The sequence below is a fragment of the Drosophila montana genome, unplaced genomic scaffold (genome assembly GCF_035044405.1).
Source record: "Drosophila montana isolate Dmon_TW-CO22-7 unplaced genomic scaffold, ASM3504440v1 contig_3733_1, whole genome shotgun sequence".
Taxonomy (NCBI): domain Eukaryota; kingdom Metazoa; phylum Arthropoda; class Insecta; order Diptera; family Drosophilidae; genus Drosophila; species Drosophila montana.
In genome coordinates, this window is record NW_026998620.1 from 11,010,084 (window position 1) to 11,035,346 (window position 25,263).

The 25,263-nt window shown below is 40.6% G+C and overlaps 4 protein-coding genes and 1 long non-coding RNA gene across 10 annotated transcripts in view; 3 read left to right on the plus strand and 2 right to left on the minus strand.

Moving 5' to 3' along the window:
• The window catches only part of snu (snustorr), a 29,001-nt gene extending 25,912 nt beyond the window's left edge, over window positions 1-3,089 (minus strand). The window contains exon 1 of one of the 2 annotated variants that reach the window (XM_064693689.1): window positions 2,697-3,089. In XM_064693689.1, coding sequence (XP_064549759.1) covers window positions 2,697-2,833 — 137 coding nt within the window. In that variant the 5' untranslated portion in view covers window positions 2,834-3,089. The remainder of the gene's footprint in view (window positions 1-2,696) is intronic. The other variant, XM_064693690.1, reaches the window with a different exon arrangement.
• A 3,638-nt stretch (window positions 3,090-6,727) lies between these two features.
• TFAM (mitochondrial transcription factor A) lies at window positions 6,728-8,178 on the plus strand. Of its 2 annotated transcripts, XM_064694371.1 has the most exons (3): window positions 6,732-6,904; window positions 6,986-7,564; window positions 7,629-8,178. In XM_064694371.1, the coding sequence occupies exons 1-3, from the start codon at window positions 6,840-6,842 to the stop codon at window positions 7,753-7,755; spliced, it is 771 nt and encodes a 256-aa protein (XP_064550441.1). In that variant the 5' UTR covers window positions 6,732-6,839; the 3' UTR covers window positions 7,756-8,178. The 2 variants fall into 2 exon arrangements, with proteins under 2 accessions (XP_064550440.1, XP_064550441.1); XM_064694370.1 differs by having other exon boundaries at window positions 6,728-7,564.
• A 2,551-nt stretch (window positions 8,179-10,729) lies between these two features.
• Window positions 10,730-24,637, minus strand: LOC135437281 (fatty-acid amide hydrolase 2-A). 2 transcript variants are annotated; one of them, XM_064695195.1, is made up of 5 exons: window positions 24,520-24,637; window positions 24,309-24,375; window positions 19,044-19,224; window positions 12,514-12,561; window positions 10,730-12,432 (listed from the first exon to the last, which is right to left on the minus strand). In XM_064695195.1, coding segments are annotated over exons 1-5 (1,671 nt in total). In that variant the 5' UTR covers window positions 24,521-24,637; the 3' UTR covers window positions 10,730-11,058. The 2 variants fall into 2 exon arrangements, with proteins under 2 accessions (XP_064551265.1, XP_064551266.1); XM_064695196.1 differs by lacking the exons at window positions 19,044-19,224; window positions 24,309-24,375; window positions 24,520-24,637 and adding an exon at window positions 12,640-12,741.
• On the plus strand, window positions 21,676-23,293 carry LOC135437282 (succinate--hydroxymethylglutarate CoA-transferase). The gene is made up of 2 exons (XM_064695197.1): window positions 21,676-21,759; window positions 21,815-23,293. The coding sequence occupies exon 2, from the start codon at window positions 21,821-21,823 to the stop codon at window positions 23,150-23,152; it is 1,332 nt and encodes a 443-aa protein (XP_064551267.1). The 5' UTR covers window positions 21,676-21,759; window positions 21,815-21,820; the 3' UTR covers window positions 23,153-23,293.
• Window positions 23,871-24,595, plus strand: LOC135437288 (uncharacterized). Of its 3 annotated transcripts, none has more exons than XR_010437660.1 (2): window positions 23,871-23,984; window positions 24,066-24,595. It is a non-coding gene; the product is annotated as an uncharacterized LOC135437288 (long non-coding RNA). The 3 variants fall into 3 exon arrangements; XR_010437661.1 differs by having other exon boundaries at window positions 23,885-23,984; window positions 24,046-24,595; XR_010437659.1 differs by having other exon boundaries at window positions 23,886-23,984; window positions 24,050-24,595.
• Window positions 24,638-25,263: the final 626 nt, after the last annotated feature.

Below are 25,263 nucleotides of genomic sequence, written 5' to 3' on the forward strand. Positions count from 1 at the left end.
TTGGTAGAAGCAGGCTTAGGGTATTCAATAGTCGACTAGAGCACACACTGGTTTTTTTTCACACATTTTTGTGGCTGCCGGATGCGGCGCTCATGCGCTCATGTTAATAATGGTTGTTCGGTGTGCATAAAAGCCTCATTATTTATTGTTATTTATTGTGATTAGCGCGGCGCAGTGAAATTATTGAAATTTGCAATTAGACAAATTAAAATGTCTAACACTCGAATTCAGGCAGACGGCCCTGGGTTCTATTTAAAGGCTCGCCAGCTTGTGGCTCAAGTCGTGCGTTAAAGCACTCGCTAAAGCAGTTGTTGCCACATACATGATCACATATGTGTACACATATATATATATATATGGTGAATAAGTATACAAATGCTCGCACTTGTAACTTGTATTTATATAATTGCAAATTTCACCGTCACTTTTTGTTGCTTAGCCTAAGTGCAATTAAAACGCGAAGCTTAAATAGCATGACGTGTACAAAATTGTTTTTATTCAGTTATTATCTTTTTTTTTTTGCAGACATCGCATAAGAAACAAATTGCGAAATGCATGCATTAAGTTGCACGAGGACATTGCCTCAGTGCAACCGCGCTGCATGCCCGGTGAGTCCCCCGCCGCAACCAATTAGAACATCAAATTGAATAAGTAAATGAAGTTTGGAAAATACCAAAACTTTTGTACACTGTATTGGCTTATTGGCCGTATTGCACGTCAGCGTCAATTATCGGCATCGAAAGGTGTGAACGCAGCAGATTAACTGATGACATCAGACGAACAACTCATACTAATCACTTATTTGCGCTGCACTTGAGATCGACTTAGCCACGTTTTTAAGCGCAGCTAAAGCAGAGAAACTCTTTATAAAAGTACCTGGATCTGCAGCTAAGTGTGTCAGCAAAGGCACAATTAGATCAGGTTCGCAGTGCTATGTACAACAGTCTGGTATTTTCTCTTCTTAAATCACAATCTCTTGATGATATGATAAAATGATATATAAATATAACATTCATTATATTTATGTGCTTTATTTATTACATTTTTTTATATACTTACACCTTTTTTATATGAATTTACACATTAAGCTAAGAATTAAATCTGCCTTTCATCACTTTTATTAACTATAATATTTTATTTTATTTGTATACCCTTGTAGAGGGTATTTTAATTTTGTCATGAAATATGGTACTCATAGAAGGTAACATCTCCGAAATCTTAATGTGTGTGTATATTCTATAAAAATATCAACATCCGAGTTGATATAGCCATGTCTATCGTCTTGAAACTTTGCATAGGTCCGTCTTTCTGTTGCGGACAGTATATATGTCGGAAACGGCCGGATCGGATCACTATATCACATGCCTGCCATAGGAACGATCGATGCAAATAAAACAGTAGGTTCTTGTCTGAAATCCTTTTTTATACCCAAAACATTGCAAAATATTATCAACATCGGATAACAATATCATATAGCTGCTATAGGAAATATCGGTGAAATAGTAGGATCATATTCTAAGAAAAAAGGAACATTTTCTGTTTTTAAAGCATTTTCGAGCTACACTAGGGCATTTTGCATATCTGCAAAAGCGCAATCACTATGAGGGTATTAAATCTTTGGCGCGCCGAGGATAACCTTACTTTTTCGCAGACCAAGATGTCAGATATATAAAGAGAACAATCTAGCTTCGAGAAAACACTAGAATCCCAAATCTTAATCGTATATCAAACTAAAAATCAAATGTAATAGTCTAAATTGGCAGCTAAACGGAAAAATAATCTTAATTCTATTTAAAATAAACAAAAACATTCGCATGAAATCAAAAAATAATCATTTTATTAACTATGCAAAATTGACAACCCACATAAATGCATAAATGTCTTATGGAGTGAATTATGTGTTGCATCATCTTTTTTTTTTAAGTACTGGAATCCTCTGGTAAAACATACAGCACAAAGAAATTTAAATCTATTGTTCATAATATTAATAAATTATAGTCCTTTACTTCCACTCGCAGCGCAGGGGAGTGCTGTGTCTTAGTTGTGGCTCTTAAGCGAGAATCGTACTGTTAAATAAAGCGAGACTCAAACCTTACCTTCGCAATTATTGTTAATTTTAAAATGTATATTTATTTATTCATATATTCCAAGGAATAGTCTGGTATGCCGCTTTTAAAAGCAGCACAGTCTTAAAGTTTCATTTGCAATTCGATTATTTCTGCTAACTACAGAATTGTGTCTCAATTATGTCTATTGTTTTATGTTTATTTTGCACAATATTTGTACGATTTTCGAAAGACAACAGCAATGGGCAATTGATTAAGTCGGAAACGAGTTGGAAATCAACAAACCGAGAAATTAACATTCGATTCTTGAGTCGAGCACGTGCTCAAAGTCAACCGCTTTTGTTGTTGCCTCTGCCAGAGATAAACAAAAGACTGGGCCAAAGCAAGAGACCAGCAGGCCTGAGAGTAGATTCCATTTGTTAGTCATGTCATATTTTCTTAATGTGGATTTACTTTGTGTGCTGCTTCGCCTGGCAATTAAATTGGTTTAGCATTGAGTTCCGTTTTGGGATTTTTTGCCTTGCTGCTGTTGTTGTAACTTGTTGGGTTTGGCCATTAAGATGACCCTTGAGATTAAGAGCAGAAAACACAACAGCACCTAGTGAGCACTATTAACTACTTATGACTCACATGGCACTCGGATCCGACCAGCTGAAATGTCGTTTTATCCTTTCAAAATCCATGGCCGGCTGCTGCTGCTGTGGATGTTGCTGCTGTTGCTGGTGTTGTTGCTGCTGGCTCAAGGTTGCCTCTTTCTTGGGCGCCATTATGGATGCTGGCTCTCTGCTGGCTGCACGCGCGTTTAAGGAGTCGGAGCCGGCTCTTTGTCAATGGCTGCTGGTGGCGCTGGTGGCGAGTGCTACTAGAAATAGTTGCACAACTGGTTTTTGCCTCTGCTTTGATCGTCTTTATTTCAATCTTTATCTATACACACTTTTGTTTCGTTTATTATGCTGAGATTCGCGCGCGTTTGCAGAGTGCAGAAAGAAACAAAAGACTTAGGCGACGAACTTTATATGCAAACGAAGCTTGTTGTTGCTGCTCTTGTTGCCGTTTACGTTTCTATTGCCTAACTACTTCTGACAGCAGCGGCTCAAACAGCTGTCTTGGGCACGAGGCGTTGACGCGGACGAAGACAAAACAAGCCGGATGATTACGAAGTCAACGACGACGACGACGATGCTCAACGGCGTGAAGGCAGCGTGAAGGCAGCGTGAAGGCAGCGTGAAGGCAGCGTGAAGGCAGCGGCAACGGCAACAGGGACAGGCAAATCACGTAATTGGGTTTATAACTTAACTTATAAGGCGCGCGTAATACACGTTTATTTATTATTATTATTTTTATTTACTTTTAACTTAATTTTTTGGCGCAGCTGCTGCCTAACGCGCCGAAGTTAAAAACGAAACTGAAAGCAGGCGAGGCGCGCACTGCACGCAAGAGCTGCCAAAAAGTAGACGAAACGTAGAGAGAGCAAAGCCAGCAAGAGAGAGAGAGAGAGAGAGAGACAGCTGCACAGAGTGGGAGCGCTAGCCAGCTGTTAAAATGTACGTAATTTCAGCTACGGCTCATAAGTAGTTGATCCAAACCTGCGCTGCAGCTGGGTTGCAAAGGCAACGAACTTGGCTGGGCCGTGTGGTAAAAGCAGCAGCAAATGTTTTAAGCGCTCAATTAAAGCAACAAATTCTCGAGATGCCTCAAATGTCAGGCAGGCATACAATATGCAGACAAAACTAAAGACTTAGGCAACGAACTCAAACTCAATAATTTAGACAAATGGCTGCCAGTTAATTAATCAAAATACTTAATTAATGATAGTTTCTCTGAACTTGTTGCATGCATTAAACACACCTCAAATTCCGGTAGCTGCTGGCAATACACAGACGCCCACTGTGCCTGCATTTGACAATGGACAGTTTATGCCACTTCATTAGGAGCAGAGCTCAGCACCGTTATATGGCTGTGGGCAATGGCAGTTAAAGCTCTTTAGGGCCACATAATGTGTACAAACAACCATGGACTTAGTGTCAAATTAGTAACAGCAACAACAACAGCTACAAGAGCAGCAGCTAATGATGAACTAAACTGAACTTTGATGAACTCTTGAGCCGCTTATCAAGCGTTGGCCCAAACATGACTTGTTGTTGTGCCTGTAAGTTTTCGAGTGAAATTGTACCGCAATGAACTTTATACGTTAATTCATTTAACAACAATTTTGTATGCTGGTGAAAACTTTTCTCCGATAATGTGCATGCTTAATTCACACATTTCCGTCAACGTGCCGGGCCGCGGCCGTGGAGATCAGGCGAAATTAGAAAATAGCATGCTGTGACTCACAAATATTGATTGACCACCACCATATGATGGCGTGTTAAATCTGGATCAGAGTACCTTCTGTTATATAAGCACTTGACTGCATTTATGCTAATTGCGTGCAACACAACGAGAAGTCGGGAGCGGCGCCGCGAAAGCGAAAGCGTCGCTGCATGCCAAAGTCTCTTGCGCAAATTGCAGCAGACAAATCGCTTTGTTTGAATATTGATTTCATTTGCACTGGGCTTTAATTGGTATGCAAATGGCCAAACAAAATGCCAAATCAAACAAAGCCAAACAAAACAACAGCAACAAATGCAGGCACTAAAACTCCATCAACGACTGCCGCTGTTTGGGTCCACTCTATTTGGGTCTAGAAGGCAGGCACAGTTATAGACGCTGGCGGTTACCTCATCCGCATTGGCGTCGGCGTCGGCGTCGGCGTCGACGTCGTTAAATTGCAACAATTATGGTCAAAGGCAGCGACGCTGGCGTCGCAGCTAAAAATCAATGAAGCGTCTTACTAAACGTGGCCCAGAGACGACGAATGTTTGGCCAAAGAAACGGCAGCTAAAAGTGGCGCATAAAAAGAAAGTTTGAAGCGCACAATGTATTTGTTGTCGTTTCTGTTGTTTTTGTGTATTTATTGTTCAATTTTATTGCCTGCCTTTTGGCCGTTCGTCGCTTGATTTCTGCTGTGCCTTTTGCTCAAGAGCATTTGATTCGAGCTAACAAATGTTGCCGGCTGTTCAAACGGTTTGTTGTCGTTGTCGTTGTCGTTGCCATTGTCGCAGTCGTTGTCATTGCCAGACCCCGACCCAAAGCACGTCCACATTCACTAAGGAAACGGTAGCAAAAAATAAATAAATAAAGCGACGCATGGGCAAAATTTAAATGCAGCCGCCGCATTTGATAATTGCCTCAGCAAATCGAACTGGACACGAAACTAGTTATTTTTCATTTTTTTCTTTTGGCCTGTGTTGGGTTTTTGCGCGAAATAGCCAAACAAGTCAAATTGCAACATTGGCCAGCGGCGTCAAAGAATTTGTGTCAGCCGCTTGCACAATCGACACACACACACACACACGTACATTCCCAGTCGCCCATTGCAGTCGCGCCTCGGCACACGGGGCGTATGCGCAACGAGGGCCAACCAAAAATCGTCGACCAGAAGAAGTAAAACAGCCATTCGCAAAATAGTTACATAATGCGGCTGGGAGTTGGCCGAATCAACCTGGCTGTGCAAAGCGCACTTGACGGAAGTCAGGAAAAAGCTACAAATATGTCCATATATAAACATATATTCATGTATCTTTGTGCATTCCCATAAAATTGAGATCAGGTCGGTTGGGAAAATGATCGTCGAAATAGATTTGTTGCACACATTTGTCGAGGAAATTTTGGTGCGACAACCTCTATGTGGAGTAAGCCAATAAGTAAATTGGCCAAAAGCGAGCAACAAATAATCACAACAACGGACTGTATGCAACAATTGCCAGCGACAAATTGTCAAGCAACCGCAAACACAATTGCAACAAGTGCGCACTAGAGCATACAAGATTTTAATATCCGGTTTATCAAACTGAGCAAACGCCTCAAAATTGCATAAATATGCATATAATAATACTCTTAAGCAGCAGATAACATTTTGCGGCCTATAAACAAAAATGCAGTGCTAACAACTAAAACATTATCCTTATAGCCATAGTTATCGGGCTTTTAAAACAATTGCGCTTGAACGTTTCAATTAGCTTCAATTAAATCCCATTTAATATGATTCAAATTTACGCGCGTAACTGTAGTCGTCCTGCTTCCACTTCTACTGCCATGGCTGCCTCTATGCACCTAACGCCCAGGCCTGCAAATGCAACTGGCGCCACCTACACAACCATGTTAGTATCATTTAATACCAGCTATCTATCGATAAGAAAATACAATTTTTGGTTTTATAATTCAAAAACGAAATAGAAATGTATTGAAAAGATGTCTATCTAAAAAAATGTAAGTGCCATATCAGTAAGAAAAGTCTACTCAATGGCCAAAATGGCCAAATCGTTTCAAACGTGATACAGTTATGGAATAAGGGTCTCTAATGGAATTGATTATATTTTGCCTTAGGTATTATATATAAAAATAAAAAATAATTATTTTAGACATTCTCTATAATTATAAGCCATACCACAAATAGGTAAGTAGATTAATATATCTATTATTATTTGTGGTAAACAAATCTAACATGTTTTAATATATGGCGATAGTGTTTTCTCTTAATTGTAAACGATACTATCGATAGCTTCAACGATAACTTGACAGCTGAGAAATCAAAGCAACTCTAGAAAAACGCCGCATTTTTTACGTAAACTTATTCAGATTGTAAATTCAACAAGTTATTAATGCAAAACCTCTGAAAAAACTAAAAGTATTAACTTTTATGAAAGCTATTAAAGACAAAACCAATTGAAAATGATTTACACATCGACGCTGCTGTCGCGGGGCTCGCTCATCGGGTCGCTAATTAACAAAGTCAGGCAAGTTGTAGCCAAAAACTCAGACACTGCACATACAAATCAAATCAACAAAAATTTCACACCTACGCCAAACACAAACAGACCATTGGCCGCCGCCAGCCTTAGCAATAGCTCGGCACTGCGCTCCAAGTCGCTGGAGGAGAAGATTGGCCTGCCGCCCAGGCCAAAGAAGCCGCTGACGCCATACTTTCGCTTCATGCGCGAAATGCGACCCAAAATGCTGGAAAAGGATCCAAAGATAGCCACAATCGAGGTTGTGCGCCAACTGTCCAAGAGCTGGGTGGATGTCGATCCCAAGCTGAAGGAGCGCTTGCAGTCAGAGTACAAAAAGGATCAGGAGCTCTACCTGGAGCAGCGCACCAAATATGATGCCACGCTCACCGACCAGCAGCGCGCCGAAATCAAGCAGATGAAACAGGACATCAACGATGCCAAAGAGCGGAAACAGCTGCGCAAACGTGTCAAGGAACTGGGACGCCCCAAGAAGCCGGCCTCCGCCTTTCTGCGTTTTGTGGCCAGCGAGCGCACGAATACGCCACAAACACCAAATCAAACGTACCGCGAGTGGCACCAAAAGACAACCGCCAAATGGACTCGCCTCTCGGACGAAGAGAAAGCAGTCTATCTGCGCGAATCACGCAAGGAACTGGACCAGTACAAGTGTGTACACTACCCAACTCCAATCTATCAAAATAGCTTTCATTAACGCCCATTTGCCTTGCAGAAAAAACATTTCGATTTGGGAGGAGAAAATGATACGTCTGGGCCATATCGATGTTGTGCGTCATGGCAACCTCATCGATCCGCCAGAGCCCAAGCCACGCAAATCCCAAGCCCTGAAAGAGAAGTAGTCTGAGCCGCACATCATCCGCCATCACATGTTCCGTTTTTTTAAACACACGTTTGGTTTTTTAGTTTTTCATCGTATGAAATTTGTAACTGTTAAGTTTCTTGCGCTCGCCTTTATAAGTATGAAATAAGTCGATTCTTATGGCCCAGTTAAATGCTGTACGCGATCTGTTTTTAATATGCATTTCGAGTAATGTAAATAGCTTCAGCATCATGTATTAAATACTTATAAAGAATCTGGAGTTTAATTGTAGGTTACTTTATGCGCTGACGCTATAGAAATCATGTCTAAAATATGTATAAGTAATTTGTTTTGATATTCAATTGTTCAAGGGTTCTTTAAATTATACGAATGCTTTCATAAGACTAGGTATGAAAATTAAATTTGTCTGTCTTTGAACTGCCGAAGACTAGATGCCTCAAGACTACCGAAATCTTATCTTAAAAATGGAATTTTGTGCAAACCAAAGTCTAGAAAATGGAATCTGATAAATACACCTGTGCACAATGCCTTCATCAACATCACTATTTAAATAGGTTAGAACGAATAGGTTTTTAACAATTTTGAAGATTAGTAATTTTAAAATCATCCAGAATTGGTTAATTTATAAGGAACTTAATCTAATCTATAATATGTAACTTAATTAAAAATAGTATTGGCCTACACGTGGCATTGGCCAAATCGAAATGCGTCTGCTGAATAGCAAACACGTGTCTGAGTCTTACGGAGTTAAGATCACACTTGATATTTAGTTGATTTAACACGGTAATCGACACAGTTTTAATCTATCTGCATAGATCACGGTAAACAAATATGAAATCAATTTGTCACCTCAAATGTGCAGAATAAAAGAGACCAAAAAAAAACATTATCAATAGTACAGCCTAACTATGTATGTATGTGCATCTATTTAGAAGTCTAAAGTCAGATCTTATGCGCAGACACAACCGCACGCTGCTTGAGTCGAATTTGTAATGAACGAGGTGCACAGCGGCCAGAATTGGGATAGGCTTGGCTGCAGACTGAAGACAGCCATTTTAAGTGACTGGAATGCTGCTGACAACTGGAATGTTGCTGACTACTGGAATGGTCAGCGCTGTGCGCTCACTCTCACGCTCTCTGCACACCTTGTATGTATGTGAATGTGTGTGTGCAGCATTGATAACGGCTTAATTTGATGGCTACTCAATGAGAATTCAATTTGTTACGCTCAGCATTTTTCTACTGTTACATGCACGGTTGCTACTTTAAAACAAAATTTTGTACCTTAAGATGTACCTAATTTCATTAAGAAGTACCTTTTTTGTAGAAGAAAGGCATAGTTGAAAATATTTGGTACTTAACTCGTGGATTTTCAGCCATGGGTATTTGGGAAAATTAAAAAGACTTAAATTTTAATTTATGCAACATATATGTATGTGCAAAATTTAACACAAGACCAAAGAGTTCTAAAATTAAAATTTCAAAAAAGTTCCAGGTACGAAACGTGAGAGAAAGTACAAGATTTGGTTAAATTGTACCACATATGGCCATGGTTGTCACTTAAAAATATTTTCAAACAAAAATTACAAGAAAATGTACCAAATTTAAGTAAAAAGTAAATTGGTAGAAATACGTATAAAAAGCTGCGTTTTCTTTAAATCTGGCTTTGTAAAATACTCAATGCTCAATGAAAAGAGTAAATGCTGGTAACCAAATGAACCTTTTTGGTACATATGTATATCGTACCACATGTGGCAACCGTGCGCGGTTGCACGGTTACCATAGTTACATGTTCTCTTCGCTCTCTCCCGCTCTCGCTCTTTCGGCTGCTAGTTGCTTTCCAGTCAGCGATGCTCGGCTGAGTTCGCTCTCTATTTTTCTTTTGACCGTCTCTCGACAGGTAGCTAAAAATACTTGGCTTACAAATTTTCATTTTAGCCCTCTTCGGCCAGCAACAGAACTTGGCTATGGTAGAGTCCATAATGCTAATTAAAACAGTCAAAAATTTACTGCGCGTGTTAATTGCGGGCTGCAGTTCATGATAGTTTCTGGCCATGCTAAAAAAACTGGCCGCCACATTCTTTGGCCAGAATTTAACTTACCTCCAATTTTTGGCCAAATAACACGTTCTGTCTGAAAACTTAGAGCCAGGCCGCCAGCGCAATTGCGCAAGCCATATTGTCAAAACCTTGAGCTACTCCAAAAGCCACCAAAAATAAAAACAAAAATGAAATAGTCGAAAAATCTAACTGTGTGCTTGGCTACGCCAACGGGCGGCTGCCCGGCTAGTTAGCCAGGCCAATAAAATGACAACACTTAAAAGCAGCGACTGCTGGGCGATTAAGATCCGGCGGCAAAAGAGCTAGTGATTCGCCTTGGTTGCCCAGGGGCAGGTGCTGCATGCACTTAAGCTGTGCATGTGTATGTGTGTCTATATACATATGTATGTACATATATGTATATGTGCACATACATGCATACACAAACCAAACTCTTTTTTTTTAATGTTCTGTGCTGGGGGTTCAGCCAGGTGGAACCATTTGTTTTGCGACTCTGCCAGTAGCTGCTTATTAGCCAGTTTTGCTTTGTTTGTCTGTTGTAGCTTATTATGTTCGTTATTAGCCCATAACAGCGCCTAGTTTGGGCCCCCTCCCCTCCCCTCCCAGCCCCACGGCCTGGCTTGACAGAGAGTCTGCCGTGAACTGGAGGCCAACCTGTTGCGAGGCTTGCGCAAGAGAAGTTCTTAAAAAACACATTTGCCTGATATTATAATTTGTTTATTCCACAATTTGGCTCAATGCGAAAATATATATAAATATATATTTATCGTTTCTGGTACAAATTTTGTTCAGGTATCCAATCAATCCCAATGAATATTCACATATTTCACTGTGATTTTACAATACGAAACAGTTGCTAAAAAGAATATACAATACACAAATTATGGATAGTTATCATCTAAACTGCCAGTTGCGGCCATAAAAACCTAACACTTAAGATCTACAAGAATATATGTATATTAATACATACATATACATATATACATACAATATGATTTAGAGTAAATACAACAATAATTTGGACAAATACAAAAGCAATAATTTAATATGTGAACTTAAATGTGTGATGTGTGAAAAGAATATAAATGAAGGAAAGAAAGCTCCAAATGAAAAGTGTAAAAAGTACGCCAAATTTTCTATAATTTTCTTTGGGATTTCAACAAAATGTCACATAGTTAACTATGGGATAACTAGATGGAATCAAAAATATGTATGTGCATGACGAATGACGAATGAAATAATTCACTAAATGAAAGACGGGCTCAGCCCCGCTTGCCACTGGACTGCGCGTAAGTGTGGCTATCCTCCGAGGGCGGACGCACCCAGCCGCCATAACGACGCTCCATTTCGCGTGCCACGGCCAGACAGAGATGATCCTGGCCCGGATTGGCGACCACCTGTATGCCCATGGGCAGATTGCGTCGATCCAGGCCAATCATACAGTTGGTAACGGGCAGGCCCAGCGTATTGAATATAGCCATATACATGGGCTCGAGCAGCTTGTGATAGATCTGATAATGCTGGTGGGCGGTATTGGGAAATGTGGGATAGAGGAAAACGCCATCTGTGCCGAGCAGCTCCTTGAATTCAGTCTTGAGCGCTTCGATGATGCTGGCCAGATGCTTGTGCCGCGAATTGGGTATTATCTTCATGAAATTCTGCAGGTGACCGAAGATGACCGAGGGCAATATGCTGTCCGAGCAGCCGAAGAAATACTTGACCGTCTCCTTGCACACGGTCTTTGGCTGTTCGCCCTCCTCCGTCTTGTGGTAAATGGTCTCGATGTTCTTCATGGTCAGCATGGCCGACAGCGAGATGTCCAGCGACCATTTCATTTTGCGTATATTGACGCGCTTCGCATTGAAGTCGCTGGCCACACGATTGATGGCCGCATGCAGATCCCGGCTGAGCGGACGCATCATGCCCGAGGGCCCGTCGTTGTCCATGAAAAAGAAACGTATGCCATTCGCACTGATCTCCTTGTCCAGCGTCAATTTCGGCCCAGTCGGATCACTCATGCACTTGAGCAGCAGCGGCAAGTCCTTGGCATAGCGTGTCATGGGCGCAATGGTAAAGAAGTCGCCCCATTTGGGAAAATCGCTGGTCGGATGATGGCCGCGAAACGAGACCGCGTACGGCGTGGGCTTGTGACCCCAAATGCCACTGAACATGGCCGGCAAACGCGACGAGCCGCCAATGTCCGAGGTGAGGCCCAGCAGCGAGGCGCCGCTCGCCAGCAGCGCCGCCTCGCCGCCCGAGGAGCCGCCCGGTGTGCGCTTCAAGTCGTACGGATTCTTTGTCTGGCCCGTCACATTGTTGTACGTCTCCCAGAGCAGGCACAGCTCCGGTGTGTTCGACACCAGCAATATGATGCCGCCGCAGCGTTTGATCTGCTCCACGACGGGCGCATCCGACTTGGCTATTTGCGGCGTCTTAAAGACACGACCCGCCTGATTGGTCAAACCCTTGACGGCAATGCTCTCCTTCACCGTCACCGGTATGCCCAGCAGCGGTGTGTGCTCCTCCATGGACTCGACGCTATTGATGCCCATGGCAATCACATTGTCTATCTCGCGCGCCTCCTCCAGCGCCTCCTCGAAGCGATCCTGCACAATCGCATTGATCAGCGGATTTACCTGTGGATCATTTCGAATATATATAAACACACAATTATTAAACCCGATACCGAGTGATAAATCAGCTTTGATTTTATGTACCTGTCGACAGCGTTCGATGTAGGCCTCAACCACTTCTTCGCTTTTAATCTGCAATGGGATGAAAGTAAGAAAACAAAGTCTTTTGATCATTTCCGCATTTTCTACACATCAAAACTTATTTTGTACTTATTTATAAATGTCTTATTGTTCCATTCTTGTCGCTTAATTGCTTGTGAGAACCTAGCGTCGACACAAAAGCAATTTACGTTAAATTAAAATCAATAAAAAAAAATCCACATTCATGCCAATTGTATTGTGTTCGCCGAGAGACGGGGGAAAGAATGCCGCTGCGTGCGACATGGCGTATGAGTAATATGCGGATTTTCAATTGACGATTGGGCAGAGGGAAGGAGGGCGCATTCTATAAAGCCAGACATTCTTGGGCAAACTAAATGAATATTTTTAATGAAAGCCTCTAAATGTGCCGGGCCGGGCACGGCAAATAAAATACCCTCAATCGTGCCGAACACGTTATTTGAAACGTATGTATTTGTATAATGTATTTGTTTTTCCTTAATCCTATTTTTTAATTATAATTATTATAGTTTATTTGAATTATAATTATAAGAAATTTTTTTGGACGCAGTTAGCACTGGTTAATAAATCTATTTGTTTTTATTTTTTCTAGACTATAAGCTCTTTGACGACAATTTTATGTTTGCTGACAGTCAGAAGGTCGATCCTTTATTATATGAATAAAAAAATAAAAAGAGATATCTTAATAGACAAAAACGTTTTCCATAGTACTTAAATTTCGAGCGATCGTTTCTGTTGCAATGTAATTTACTCCTTATAAGGATTTTTAAAATCTAGACAAAAGATACAGTAGAGCTTCCAATATATCAATAATTCAATGGATATACTTTTAAGCCGCAAACGTATTTTAAATGAAGTAAAGTGAAATTTGGACTGTTTAAATTAACATATAAACATATACATTCGATTGCATTCTAATTGAAGATGACATTTTGACAGTTGCCTGTAAAATTTCTATGCCTGCTGGCTAAAGTTACATTGAGAATTGAAATGCTTTAACTATGTAAGCTTAAGTACAGTACATAGTACGTAGTACACGCCCAGGTGCTAATACATTAATACACAACACTATGTACATAAACGAGCAGATACGTACATTATTAAAATTAAGGCTACTTGACTTTTTCAATGACTTCCAGCGTAATAATAAATCAGATGCGGCCGCAACTCGAACGCAAACTTTTTATGCACCCAGCTAGTGTGGCAAGACGTGTGAAGGAGCGAAGAAGGCGTGGCGGGGTGCAACATGCGTGGGGTTTTGTAAAAACCTGCGTTGTGCATAAATCAGTTACAAGCAAATACACACCAGCTACATGAATGTAAAGGTGAGTGTGTTGCCTGAAGACCCAGTGAAGGCAGAAAACTGTTCAACAGTGGGTCAACCCGTTGACGAAAAGCAAACGGGTTCGGACACCACTCAAAAGTGGAAAATATGTGAGCCGAGTGAGACGAAACAGCTGATACCCTTTATATGAAATACATATACCTTTTTTATAAGACCGGAAATACTTTGGTTCTATATAAGTTGTATTCCTTAAAGTCTTGTAAATCTATTTAAATTGGGATATACATATATGAGATATATATGTCTGTCTGTCTTTTGTTAGCAGACAATCGGAACTACAAAATATTATATTATATAAATATTCAAGATATTGAAATTGTATAACCAAATTCAACGATTAAATTAAACCCCGCCAGGGTTCAACCTCAGTCTTCCAAGTTTTATGCAATGCTTTTTACAATTTTTTCAGCCTTTCTAGAGGAATTTTACTATGCTTTATAAGCAAACAATTGGATCTATCATATATTATATAGGTTTGTCAAATATAGAAACTCACCTTTTTTGATAGTACAAGTGAATTTATATATTTTAAGTAACTATATATTTGGTAGCTCAGATTGTCTGCTTGCCCCGTCAGAGCTCGAATTGTGTCAGACATGGAAGGTACAGTACAAAAATCTCTCTATATATTTAAGTTTCTTATAATTATCGACAGCTAGTTAGTCACAGTCTCAGACTTTTGTGCGTCAATTGACATGCCCAACTACTTGTTGCTTGTTGTAATTGTTGATAAAGCCAAAAGAAAACATGCAATGTAATCGCGACACAGAGACACAGATTCAGATATTTCTTGCTTAAGTCAAAGGGAAAGACAAACGAGAAAGAAGTGCTATCTTCGGCACACCGAAGATTTAATACCCTTGCAGACCCAACCTTTTCAAAATGCTTATCTAAGCAAAATGCCCGTATCTAAGAAGCACAGGGAAAATAGTTAATGCCGAGTATGGTTAAGATATCATGAAAAACAAAACAGGTTTCCGTACAACAACTTAATTTTCGACCGATCGTTCCTATGGCAGCTATATGATATAGTAGCCCGATGTGAATAAGATTTTGCAAAAGTGGAGGGAGCATAGTAAAACTAATAAATGCCGAGTTTGGTCAAGATATCTTGAAAAACAAAAAAAATTCCATACAACAGCATAATTTTCGACCGATCGTTCCTATGGCAGCTATATGATATAGTTGTCCGATCTTAATAGGATTTTGCATATATATGGGGAGCGTAGTAAAACTAATAAATACCGAGTTTGGTCAAGATATCTTGAAACACATAAAAATTTTCCATACAAAAACTTAATTTTCGACCGATCTTTCCTATGGCAGCTATATGATATAGTTGTCCGATCTTAATAGGATTTTGCATATATATGGGGAGCGTAGTAAAACTAATAAATACCGAGTTTGGTCAAGATATCTTGAAAAACATAAAAATTTTCCATACAAAAACTTAATTTTCGACCGATCGTTCCTATGGCAGCTATATGATATAGTTGTCCGATCTTAATAGGATTTTGCATATATATGGGGAGCGTAGTAAAACTAATAAATACCAAGTTTAGTCAAGATTACTTTATAAACAAAAATGTTTTTCATACAAGAACCTACTTTTCGACCGATCGTTCCTATGGCAGCTATATGATATAGTGGTCCGATCCAGCTGGTTCTGACATATGAACTGCGTGCAACAAAAAGAGGGACTTCTGCAAAGTTTCATAAAGATAGCTTTAAAACTGAGAGACTAGTTCGCATAGAAACAGACAGACGGACAGACGGACAGACGGACAGACGGACATGGCTATATCAACTCGGCTGTTGATACTGATCAAGAATATATATACTTTATGGGGTCGGAGATGTCTCCTTCTATGCGTTACACATTTCACGACAAAATTATAATACCCTCTGCAAGGGTATAACAAAAAAGAAAACCGAGATAAAAAAGCAAGTTTAAGCACCAGCTGGTCATTCGACTAGGGCAATACCTCGCAGTGCTTAGCTAAGTGTGTGTGTGTGTGTGTTGGTTTATGTACGTGTATTAGTGCAATGCAACTGGTGGGTCTTGCGATGTGCTTTCAACGCGTGTCCGTGTGGCGTGTACGTGAGCAGCAAGTGGGAAAAATTCTTCTTCGGTTTAGTTACAATGATGATTGACAGCTTGAGGCTGGACTGATGAAATTGATATGGTTGCTATTGATTGATACATGGTTTGAATTAGCTATTTTTACTTTTAATAATACAAAATAAACACTCTATACATGAATACGATTTTTGCTCATTTCTTGAGTGTCTGTTTTTGCGGGTGTACATATGTATATGTAGATATGTTATATCTATAGCACAGCACTTGCACTGCCCCTTCCACTTATTGTTTAAATAAATCTCAATTTGAGTAGCAATTAAACAAAATGTTGTCGCAGTTGTCTCTGACGATGACCCGGTCTCGAATGCGAACAGAGACACGCACAGCTGATAGCGGAGCAGAGCCCAACTGGTTTGGAAAAAAAAAAGGAAAATATAAACGAACTAAAAAAATAAAATAATAATTGTTTACAAAATTTGCGTAAATAAAATGAAGAAACTGTTTAAGCACCGACAATGAAAACGCAAATAAAAGCCGAACATAATAAAAATCATAATTAAAATAATGATTTTAGTGCACATTGCTCGCATAAACCAAAAGAAACTTGAACGTTATATGAACGTGCACTAAAATATAAACAAACAGCACGCTTTATAAACAATTACGATAAACTTAAACCAAAAGAAATACGCAATATATAAACATGTGTGTGTGTGTGTGTGTGCGTGTCTGTGTGTGTGTGTGTGTGTGTGTGTGCTGGCTCGATAAGCTCTGTCAAGTCATGACCTTAAGTGCGCTCTGTGTGGATGTGGACCAACGAACGCAATGAATCTTACAGAGCACAGCAAACCAGGCTAAAGCAGCCCAAGCAACAGCAACAATAATAACAACACCAACAACAACAACAACAATAAGTGCAACAACAAACATAACCAGACCAGAGCTGGCAATTATTTCTGAGCATATTTCGCAGATACTCTTTTTTTTTAGTGGATTCGTCATCTCGCCTGACTCTCGACCGTGTGTGTCTCTGTGTAATTTGAGGCAGTTACCAGATGTTATTGATATGGCCGACATATGGCCAAGCCAAACAGACAAGCAACCTCTCTAGGCCGCGGTTAGCTAACCGATTTGCCGTACTGGCATTTCCACAGCCTGATTTTGAAACTGACAACGGCCCCATATGCATACGTACAATAAAATGCTTTGTTTCAATTCAAATTGGGATGAGTTATTTACGGTTTATACCTTTGGCTATTCACGAATTGCAATTAGGATTTGCACACACCTGACGCGGGCCAAAAAGTGTAATGGCAATTTTTTTTATGAAATGCATATAAAAAGTAACCAAATTTGCAGCCATCGAAGCATGTCGATATACTTGAAATTCCTTTTATATTTTTGCTCCTAAGTAACTTCAAGGAATATGAGTTATGTTTTTAAGTTAAAGATATATTTTAATTATATTATTTAAAAAATGATTATAACAGATACTGATCTCATTGAGGAAGGGAATGGGAAGGGAAATAAGGAATGGTCACATGCTAAAGAAGGCATTTCCGACTAAATTTCATCCAGATTTGTTATCTAGGCTCTCCTATATAAAACTGTTTGCCTTGACTGACTGACTGACTGATTCACTAACTGAATGACTGATTGACTGACTGATTGGTGATTGAGGCACAGCCCATATCATAAGAGCTAGGAAGCTGAATTTTTCACTTTAGCTACCTTTTGTGATGGAGGTGCACGCTAAGACGGGCTTTTGGGAAATTCCACCCGAAGATGTGGAAAAGTCGCGAAAAAACGAATGTATGCAACTTCTTTATTTATCATCCGATCGGCTTCAAATTAATTTTCAAAGTACTTTGAGAATATTTATTTGATGCGGGTCAAAGGTTTAATGAACGGACGTATTTTTTCTTCATAGGATGTCTTTCCAACTTATTTTCAAATATCTATGCCAAATATAGCTCTAGACGTTATATTCAAGATAGTACTGGAAGATTTAAATAGGAATAGGAAAAGGTAAACAAGTTATATCTAAAATGTAGGCACAAAATTTGCCCCGGGTAAGGACTGGAAATACCCGCAATCCGGCAAGGTTTTTTCTTATATCATGTATATAATATACATGTATCAAGATTTGTTATTTCCTTCAACAAAATCACGTTTAGAGGTAGATATAGCCTTGTTTTTGATACCTGCTACAAAAGTTTGAATGTCAGCTTAAAGCACAATAAAACTCATTAAGATAAGACAATAAACACGAAAGTGTTTGAAGAACAAATATTCTATTATATTTACATCTTTTAATTCTCTTTTTTTATACATATAATATTCAGTTCAAATATGACGTTTGTAAAGCCAAACTTTGTAAAATTTAAAATCAAAAATTTATTAAACCTAAAAGAGAATCGGGGTCAATACAAAATTAAATTGAATATTGTTTGTTTTATGTTGTAAATATCAATCAAAATCTGTATTTTGTTTTTCAATTCTATTTAATTTAAATATAATTTTGTTCAAATGTAGATCATGCCACAACATTTTTCATATTTTCATATATGAAATTTAAATAAATATTTTATAACTTTAGGACAGCTTAGCCCCATTGAAGTCTAGGGTTTTTGAACCCCAAATAAACTTTATGTTTTGACAATTTAAGAGTTGGGATTTTAATGCAATGTCTTTGTGTTAAAGGTGAGCACAGTCAACACCTGCGACACAGCCTGCTAATGGGCGTCCACTTGGCTACAGCGAGTGGTCATCAACAGCAGATTGCCTTAACTTTGCCACAAAGTATCTAATAGATGTGGCAAGCGTTGTGAGTGGCCTTTGTTGTCGTTGACTTGGCGCGTGCATTAAGTGGACTGTAGATTGTAGACTGAATGCCCAGCCACCGCCCCCCTGCCCGACTGTCAAGCTGTATGGAGATATTTTGCAAGATTTCGCCAATTTGAGGTGCGTTCGATTGAGGTTTATTTTATTTTTATTTTTTCTGTTTTCTTATGAGCAAGTGGTTTTGGTCAAGTGACCAATGTAAGCTGTAATAGTGGGACTTACCTTTCTGTTGCGAATCAGCTTGGCCAGGTCGACGGCAGGTATCTCCAGCAGATGGCTGCGTATGGGGGGCAGCTTGCGCCGCATCACCTTGATGTTGGTGTAGCGGCTGTAGGGCACCACAAACCAGCTGAAGACAATCATGGCCGAGCGCAGGAAGCGCCGCATGATGTACCCCAGGATCCTGGAACACAGTAGCACAGCAATTTTGACGGCTTGACGTTAAACGGCTTCAAAGTGAAATTATCAAATGTATATATATATATATATATATATTTATCTATAAATATATATATGGGTATTTATTTAATTTGATTTGATTAAAGCTGTAGCCAACAGATACAAGCGAACAGGTTGGCCAACAAGCGACAGGATTGTGCAATATGCAATATGCAGCTGGCCTGCAATTGCAGCGACTGAGGCGCCGACTGCGTCGTCGTCGTCTACGCGGCAGCGGCAACGGCAGCGGCTGCTGCGATTTGCGCTTGCACAACACAACACACGACACGAACTCGAACACGATGTTGGCTATGAAGCTGGCTATGGCTTAATACTTCTTTTTTTATTTTTATTTTTCTCTACTTTTTTGGTCAGTTGGCTAATAGCTGGTGGCAACACTTTCTTGAGCGCGACTGCATCTTGTGCTAACCGAATTATTCAATTTAGTTGCTGCAGCGATTGTATTTTTCTAAACAAATTTGTATGCGCTGCAAACGCATGCTTAACGTTTCACTGGCTTTCATTTTGTTGCACTATATCTTGTTTATGTGTGTGTGGGGGCGGGCCGGGGAGGGGTGTCTATCGCAACTGTGACTGCACTTGGCAACTTGGCCCAGTGGAACGAATTTAAAACGAGCCGCGATTTGACGAACGAACCGCTGCGAATGACGCGCGCTAAGTAAATAAATGAACAGCCAGCGTGGGGCATAACATTTAAGCGAGCTCTGCTCGCTGCAAACTTCACGCTCGCTCAGCGCTGAGCCGAAAGCTCGAACCGGTTCGGATTTTAATGGCGCTCTCTTAAAATACGCAGCTGCTCTTAAGTTCAGTTCGTTACATGCTTCGGCGCGGCTTTAAAGTTCATTTGTAAATCCCATTGTAAATACACTCGGAGAATTGAGTTGGTCATTATGATTTGTTCTTTGAAATTTAAGCGCATCTTTAATATCTTCAAGTTAAGTATGAGTTGTCTATGATTTCTACACTAACTTTCTATGTTACAACTAAAAAATAAAAATGCTTGGGTTTTGGTTTTCCTCTTTGAGTCTTAGGCATATCCAAGATATCTTGAATAAACGCATTTAGATTTTCTTTTCTTTTGCTTTTGTATTTGAATATATTATTATTTCGGTATTGAATAAAGTTTAAAAATATTAAAAAATTGGTTGGTTCAAAGTTGATCTATTTTTTCTCTGAGTGTGGCTTATTGCTGTCTTAGCCATATCTTTATCGATTATTGCGTCAATGGAGCTAATGGCTTGCAATGTTTCCTGCTAAGCGGCAATTACACGAACTTACAAGCTCCGATTTATTTGACTTTGTTGTTATTGTTTAAGTGCGAAGAACCTGAGCAAAGTTGTTCCTTTGGACTGCTAATTACACAGATTACAACAAATTACCGAGTTAATTATGTAACGAAAACAAAGTCAGCTAATTACTATGACGTACACAAGAGCTGGACAAAGGCGAATTTGAAACTGAGATCATTGGGAAAATAAGTAAAATAAATGCAGTTTATTTATTTATTCTATCTGTCTGGAAAACAAAACGTTCACGAAAATAAACAAATAATAACAGAAATATGAACACACACATACACATACATTATATATATATATATATAACTGATATGGTGGGAGTATTAGATTCTGGGGGCTAATATGATGGGGCGCTGATGCCTGACGCCCTTTTTAATTGCAATTTGGTATTTTTTGTTTTTGTTTTGTTCTGTAAACACTTAAATGTTTGTCAGTTAGCTGTCTACGAGATAAAAATTGTTTTTTAATTGCGCAACCATTAGCGATCTCAGTTTTAAGCCGGCTAATTAAGAGCGTTGCTTATAAACATCAAAATATAATTAAAGTACTTAGGGGGATGTGCTAGAATCCCAGCCTGGCTAGAGGTTCAAATTACAGTCTTTAAACTTGGGATCACGCAAAAAAAACATTCATTTTGAGTTGTGTAGGACTTTGTGCCCTTTGGAGCCAGCGTAGTTTGATGGGAAAAAAACACAAAGCAGGTTTTATTTATTTTGGAGCAGAACGGGAAACCACCAAGGTTAATGCTAATGGAGCGGAAGAAATTAAAATAGTTGATTGTATTATTGGGAATAACTGGGGAACATTCCAGCAGCATGCAATAAAGGGCAATGTACTCTGCCTACGGATTAAGAGAGTGAGAACGAGAGAGAAAGAGAGCTAATAAAATGTATGCCAAGCTTAGTTAATGCCATAGATAACGATTAACATGTTGCTATCGTATGTTTGAATATCAATAATACACAAGAACATATCTAAAAAGAGAGAGAGAGAGAGAGAGAGGGAGCGCTGCGCTAAGAGCAAATAGTGGGCGCTGTTCAAAGAAAGCTCTCACTTGTCTGCTGTGCTTGGTTCAGTGGCTGATCAGCAGTTGTCTGGAAAACTTTCCATTAAGAATACGCGCGCAGCCCTAAGCAACAACAACGACAAAAGCAGCAGCAGCAACAACTAGAAAAGTGATAGTAAATAGAAAAGCAAACAGCAATTGATTGGAAAATAAACAGCTACTCTCCGCAGTTATCTATGTGGTTACAACGTTTGCGTCTCTCACGCGCAGCCGCTGCTGCGCGTCAAAGCTTGCGAAGCTTTGCCGCTGCCAGCGAGAACAGCAATAATAATAACAACAACAACAATGTTAACCTTGACGCGTCTGCCGTGGATGAGCGTCACCCGCTGCACGGCGTGCGCATAATGGATCTCACGCGCATTGTGGCCGGTCCCTATTGCACCATGGTGCTGGCCGACCTGGGCGCCGAGGTCATCAAGGTGGAGCGTCCGTATTTCGGGGACGAGGCACGCAAATGGGGGCCACCGTTTCTGGAGCAAAGCGGCGATGCGGCATATTTTCTGGCCCAAAATCGCAACAAGCAGAGCGTTTGCATTGACATGAAGCGGGGCAGAGAGGTGATGCATCAGCTGGCCGGGAAGTGTGATGTGCTGGTGGAGAACTATGTGCCCGGCACACTGGAACGCTACGGTCTGGGCTATGAGCAGCTGCGTCAAGTGAATCCGCGGCTCATCTACTGCACCATCAGTGGTTATGGCTCTGTGGGACCCTATGCCAAGCGGCCGGGCTACGATGTGATAGCCTCCTCCATGGGCGGGCTGTTGCATATTACGGGCCAACGTGATGGGCCGCCCAGCAAGGTGGGCGTGGCGGTTACAGACGTGGCCACGGGTCTGTATGCGCACGGGGCCATTCTGGCCGCACTGCTGCAACGGGAGCGGACCCAGCGCGGCCAAAAGATCGATGTGGATCTGCTGTCCACGTGCTGCTCGCTGCTCATCAACGTGGCCAGCAACTACTTGAATGCTGGCACCGAGGCCCAGCGCTGGGGCACCGCCCACTCCAGCATTGTGCCCTACCAGAGCTTCAAGACAGTCGACGGCTACCTGACCCTGGGCGCCGGCAGCGATGCCCAGTTTGTGGAGCTATGCCGCCGGCTGAACATTGAGCAGGTGTCGCAGGATGCCAAGTTCAAGAGCAACCAGGATCGCGTGCAGCATCGCGAAGAGCTGGTCGGCCTGCTGGCCCAGATACTGGCGCGAGACACCTCCAAAAACTGGATGCATCAATTCGAGGGCGCCAGCTTTGTGGTGGGCCCCGTCAACAGCATACGCGAGGTGTTCGAGGATGAGCACATCCAGGCCATTGGACTGGTCAAAAAGCTGACACATGCGCGCGACGGCAGCGTTAAGGTCGTCGGTCCTCCGGTCGTCTACAGTGAAGCACGCAACGATGCCCGCACCGCGCCCCCAATGCTGGGCGAGCACACGGACGAGGTGCTGGGCCAACTGCTGGGCTATGGATCTGATCGGATTGCCGCACTTCGCGAGCAGCGTATCATACAGTGAAAACTGCTCTGAGAATGTGATCATATTATAAATATACCCTATCTACATAACTGCAAATCTCATTTAACATTGGGAATGACACAGAGCTCTGTTATTATCCTTGCGGACGATATTCACGGTATCAATAGATGAGACATTATATCCATGTGTGTCTGCGTTTTATCTTTCTGTTTTTAAAGCAACGAGAGGTTTGCTTACGAGAACTACGAGGTTTGCAATCAACATCATACTCCTATATCATTTCCGTAATAATCCGAAATTTTGCTCATTATCTTTGGAAAGCTCAAAAGTTGGGTTATTTCTATCCTAGTCTGACTACGTACATAGCTTATCTTTATTTATCAAACATTTAAAATGGAACTATCCTCTGAATGTTAATAAATATGACATTTTATTAAACTTAAATCCATTGTGATTGTTTATGAAAATGAGATCTTTAATCCTGGAAATTCTATAAAATGTTATAAGAATTATACAGATGGAACTCAAGATCAGATTTGAACACTATATAACATGTATAGCTCCCAAATCTCGACTGACCTATACTCTCAGTTTAACAAGTGTCTGACACCTTTTATTGGATGTATATGTATGTATTTAAGAGCAGAAAAAAGATAAAAGAGATTAAAACTCTTTAATAGTTTGATGAGAAATAACATATAACCATGTATAATATATGAAGTATCTGTGTATCTAAAGAACGTGCAATTTCAAACAGTGTAAACATAAACCTCATATTTTTATTTAGTGTCTAATTTTATTCTGTAAATGTGAAATTTTTGAAATGGGCGACAATTTACTAGTCGCTCTTGCTGCCCGACTTAAAATGCCGGTAAGAGAGTAAGAAAGAAAGAGAGAGAGAGAGGGAGAGAGAGAGCGAGAGAGTTCTTAAGAAAGTCCAACTGCCACACAGTTCCAACGGGATCATGTGCCATGGGCCGACCGTCCGCGACGAGAGAAAATAGTTATCATCCTATTCTATGGCGCAATGCTGGCCCTAATTGTCAATATTGTGGGCTGGATGGCGTTCATCTGTATCTTTCTGCATCCAGGCATACATGCTCCACAGCGAACCAAAGAGCCAGACAGCAACAATAGGCAGGTTACAATAAGCGCTTTGAGCCATGCGACAAATCCAAACACTTAGTCCACTTACCCGTCGAGCAGGACACTTTCCAGGTGGAGGCGCACAAAGGCGATTATCGATTTTAACACACGCGTCACTGGGTTGCATAGCGCCCGGTACGTGGAACAAATGGGAATGGCAATTGGGATCGAATGGAAACGAACATGGAAATAAAAAACAACAAAGAGCGTGAAAGGAGCACTCAAAGACAGCAAAGCAAGACACAAAACCCGTAACTAACTTCTCTTAAACAACTGGAATTTTCTTTCCCGTTTCGTTTCGTGTCGTTTTTACAAACTCGTAAATAATCGCAATAACTGTTTTACGCTTGCTTTGTTGTGAATAGGTTGCGAGTGTTGCCGAAACTAACTCTCAACGGAGGCAGTGCAAGTGACGCTGGCTACTCGCTTGAGCAGGTTGTTTGTTTATTTTTATTTGTATTGATATTGCTGCTCTTCTTCTTCTTGTTGTTGTTGTGTGCAAAGTTCACAGAAGGCAGCTGAGACACGCCGACGACAAACTCCCTGCAATGCCCCCTCGCTGTATATAACGTACTTTGCTCGCACAAATCCCATTATTCACGCGTCCTATGCTGTGTGCTATATGTAGGCGGGAGGGAAAGAGAAAGAGAGAGAGATAGAGAGGGGAGGATTGCTGGGAACAAAGACACTTGGCTGTCCACTCATACACAGGTAAAATCTATGCGCTCAGCAGCAGCTGGCAACAATTAAGTCAAAGGTAACTTTGTAGGTAAACAACATTTAGCTAGAAAAAACACCGATTCTTGTAATACACTCAACATCTAAGCTGTACGATTTTAATCATTGAAATTAATACGTTTTCGACCGATAATTCCTACGAGCCGTCCGGTTCCGAAGCTTTGCATTTAAGTTTATGCAAATAAAAGACTAGATGCATTAATCATTAGACCTTGCACATTTTGCTCACAAAATAACTCCCGGCTATGCGAAGGTAAGCATAGCCC

Excerpts from the sequence above, each read along its gene's own strand:
- TFAM (XM_064694370.1), top strand. The coding sequence starts at position 6,840 with ATGATTTACACATCGACGCTGCTGTCGCGGGGCTCGCTCATCGGGTCG. Across the intron at positions 7,565-7,628 it reads AAGGAACTGGACCAGTACAA|AAAAAACATTTCGATTTGGG; the intron begins GTGTGTACACTA and ends TTTGCCTTGCAG.
- LOC135437282 (XM_064695197.1), top strand. The coding sequence starts at position 21,821 with ATGTGGTTACAACGTTTGCGTCTCTCACGCGCAGCCGCTGCTGCGCGT.
- LOC135437281 (XM_064695195.1), bottom strand. Across the intron at positions 12,562-19,043 it reads AGCTGATTCGCAACAGAAAG|ATTAAAAGCGAAGAAGTGGT; the intron begins GTAAGTCCCACT and ends ATCCCATTGCAG. Across the intron at positions 12,433-12,513 it reads ACATCGAACGCTGTCGACAG|GTAAATCCGCTGATCAATGC; the intron begins GTACATAAAATC and ends AATGATCCACAG.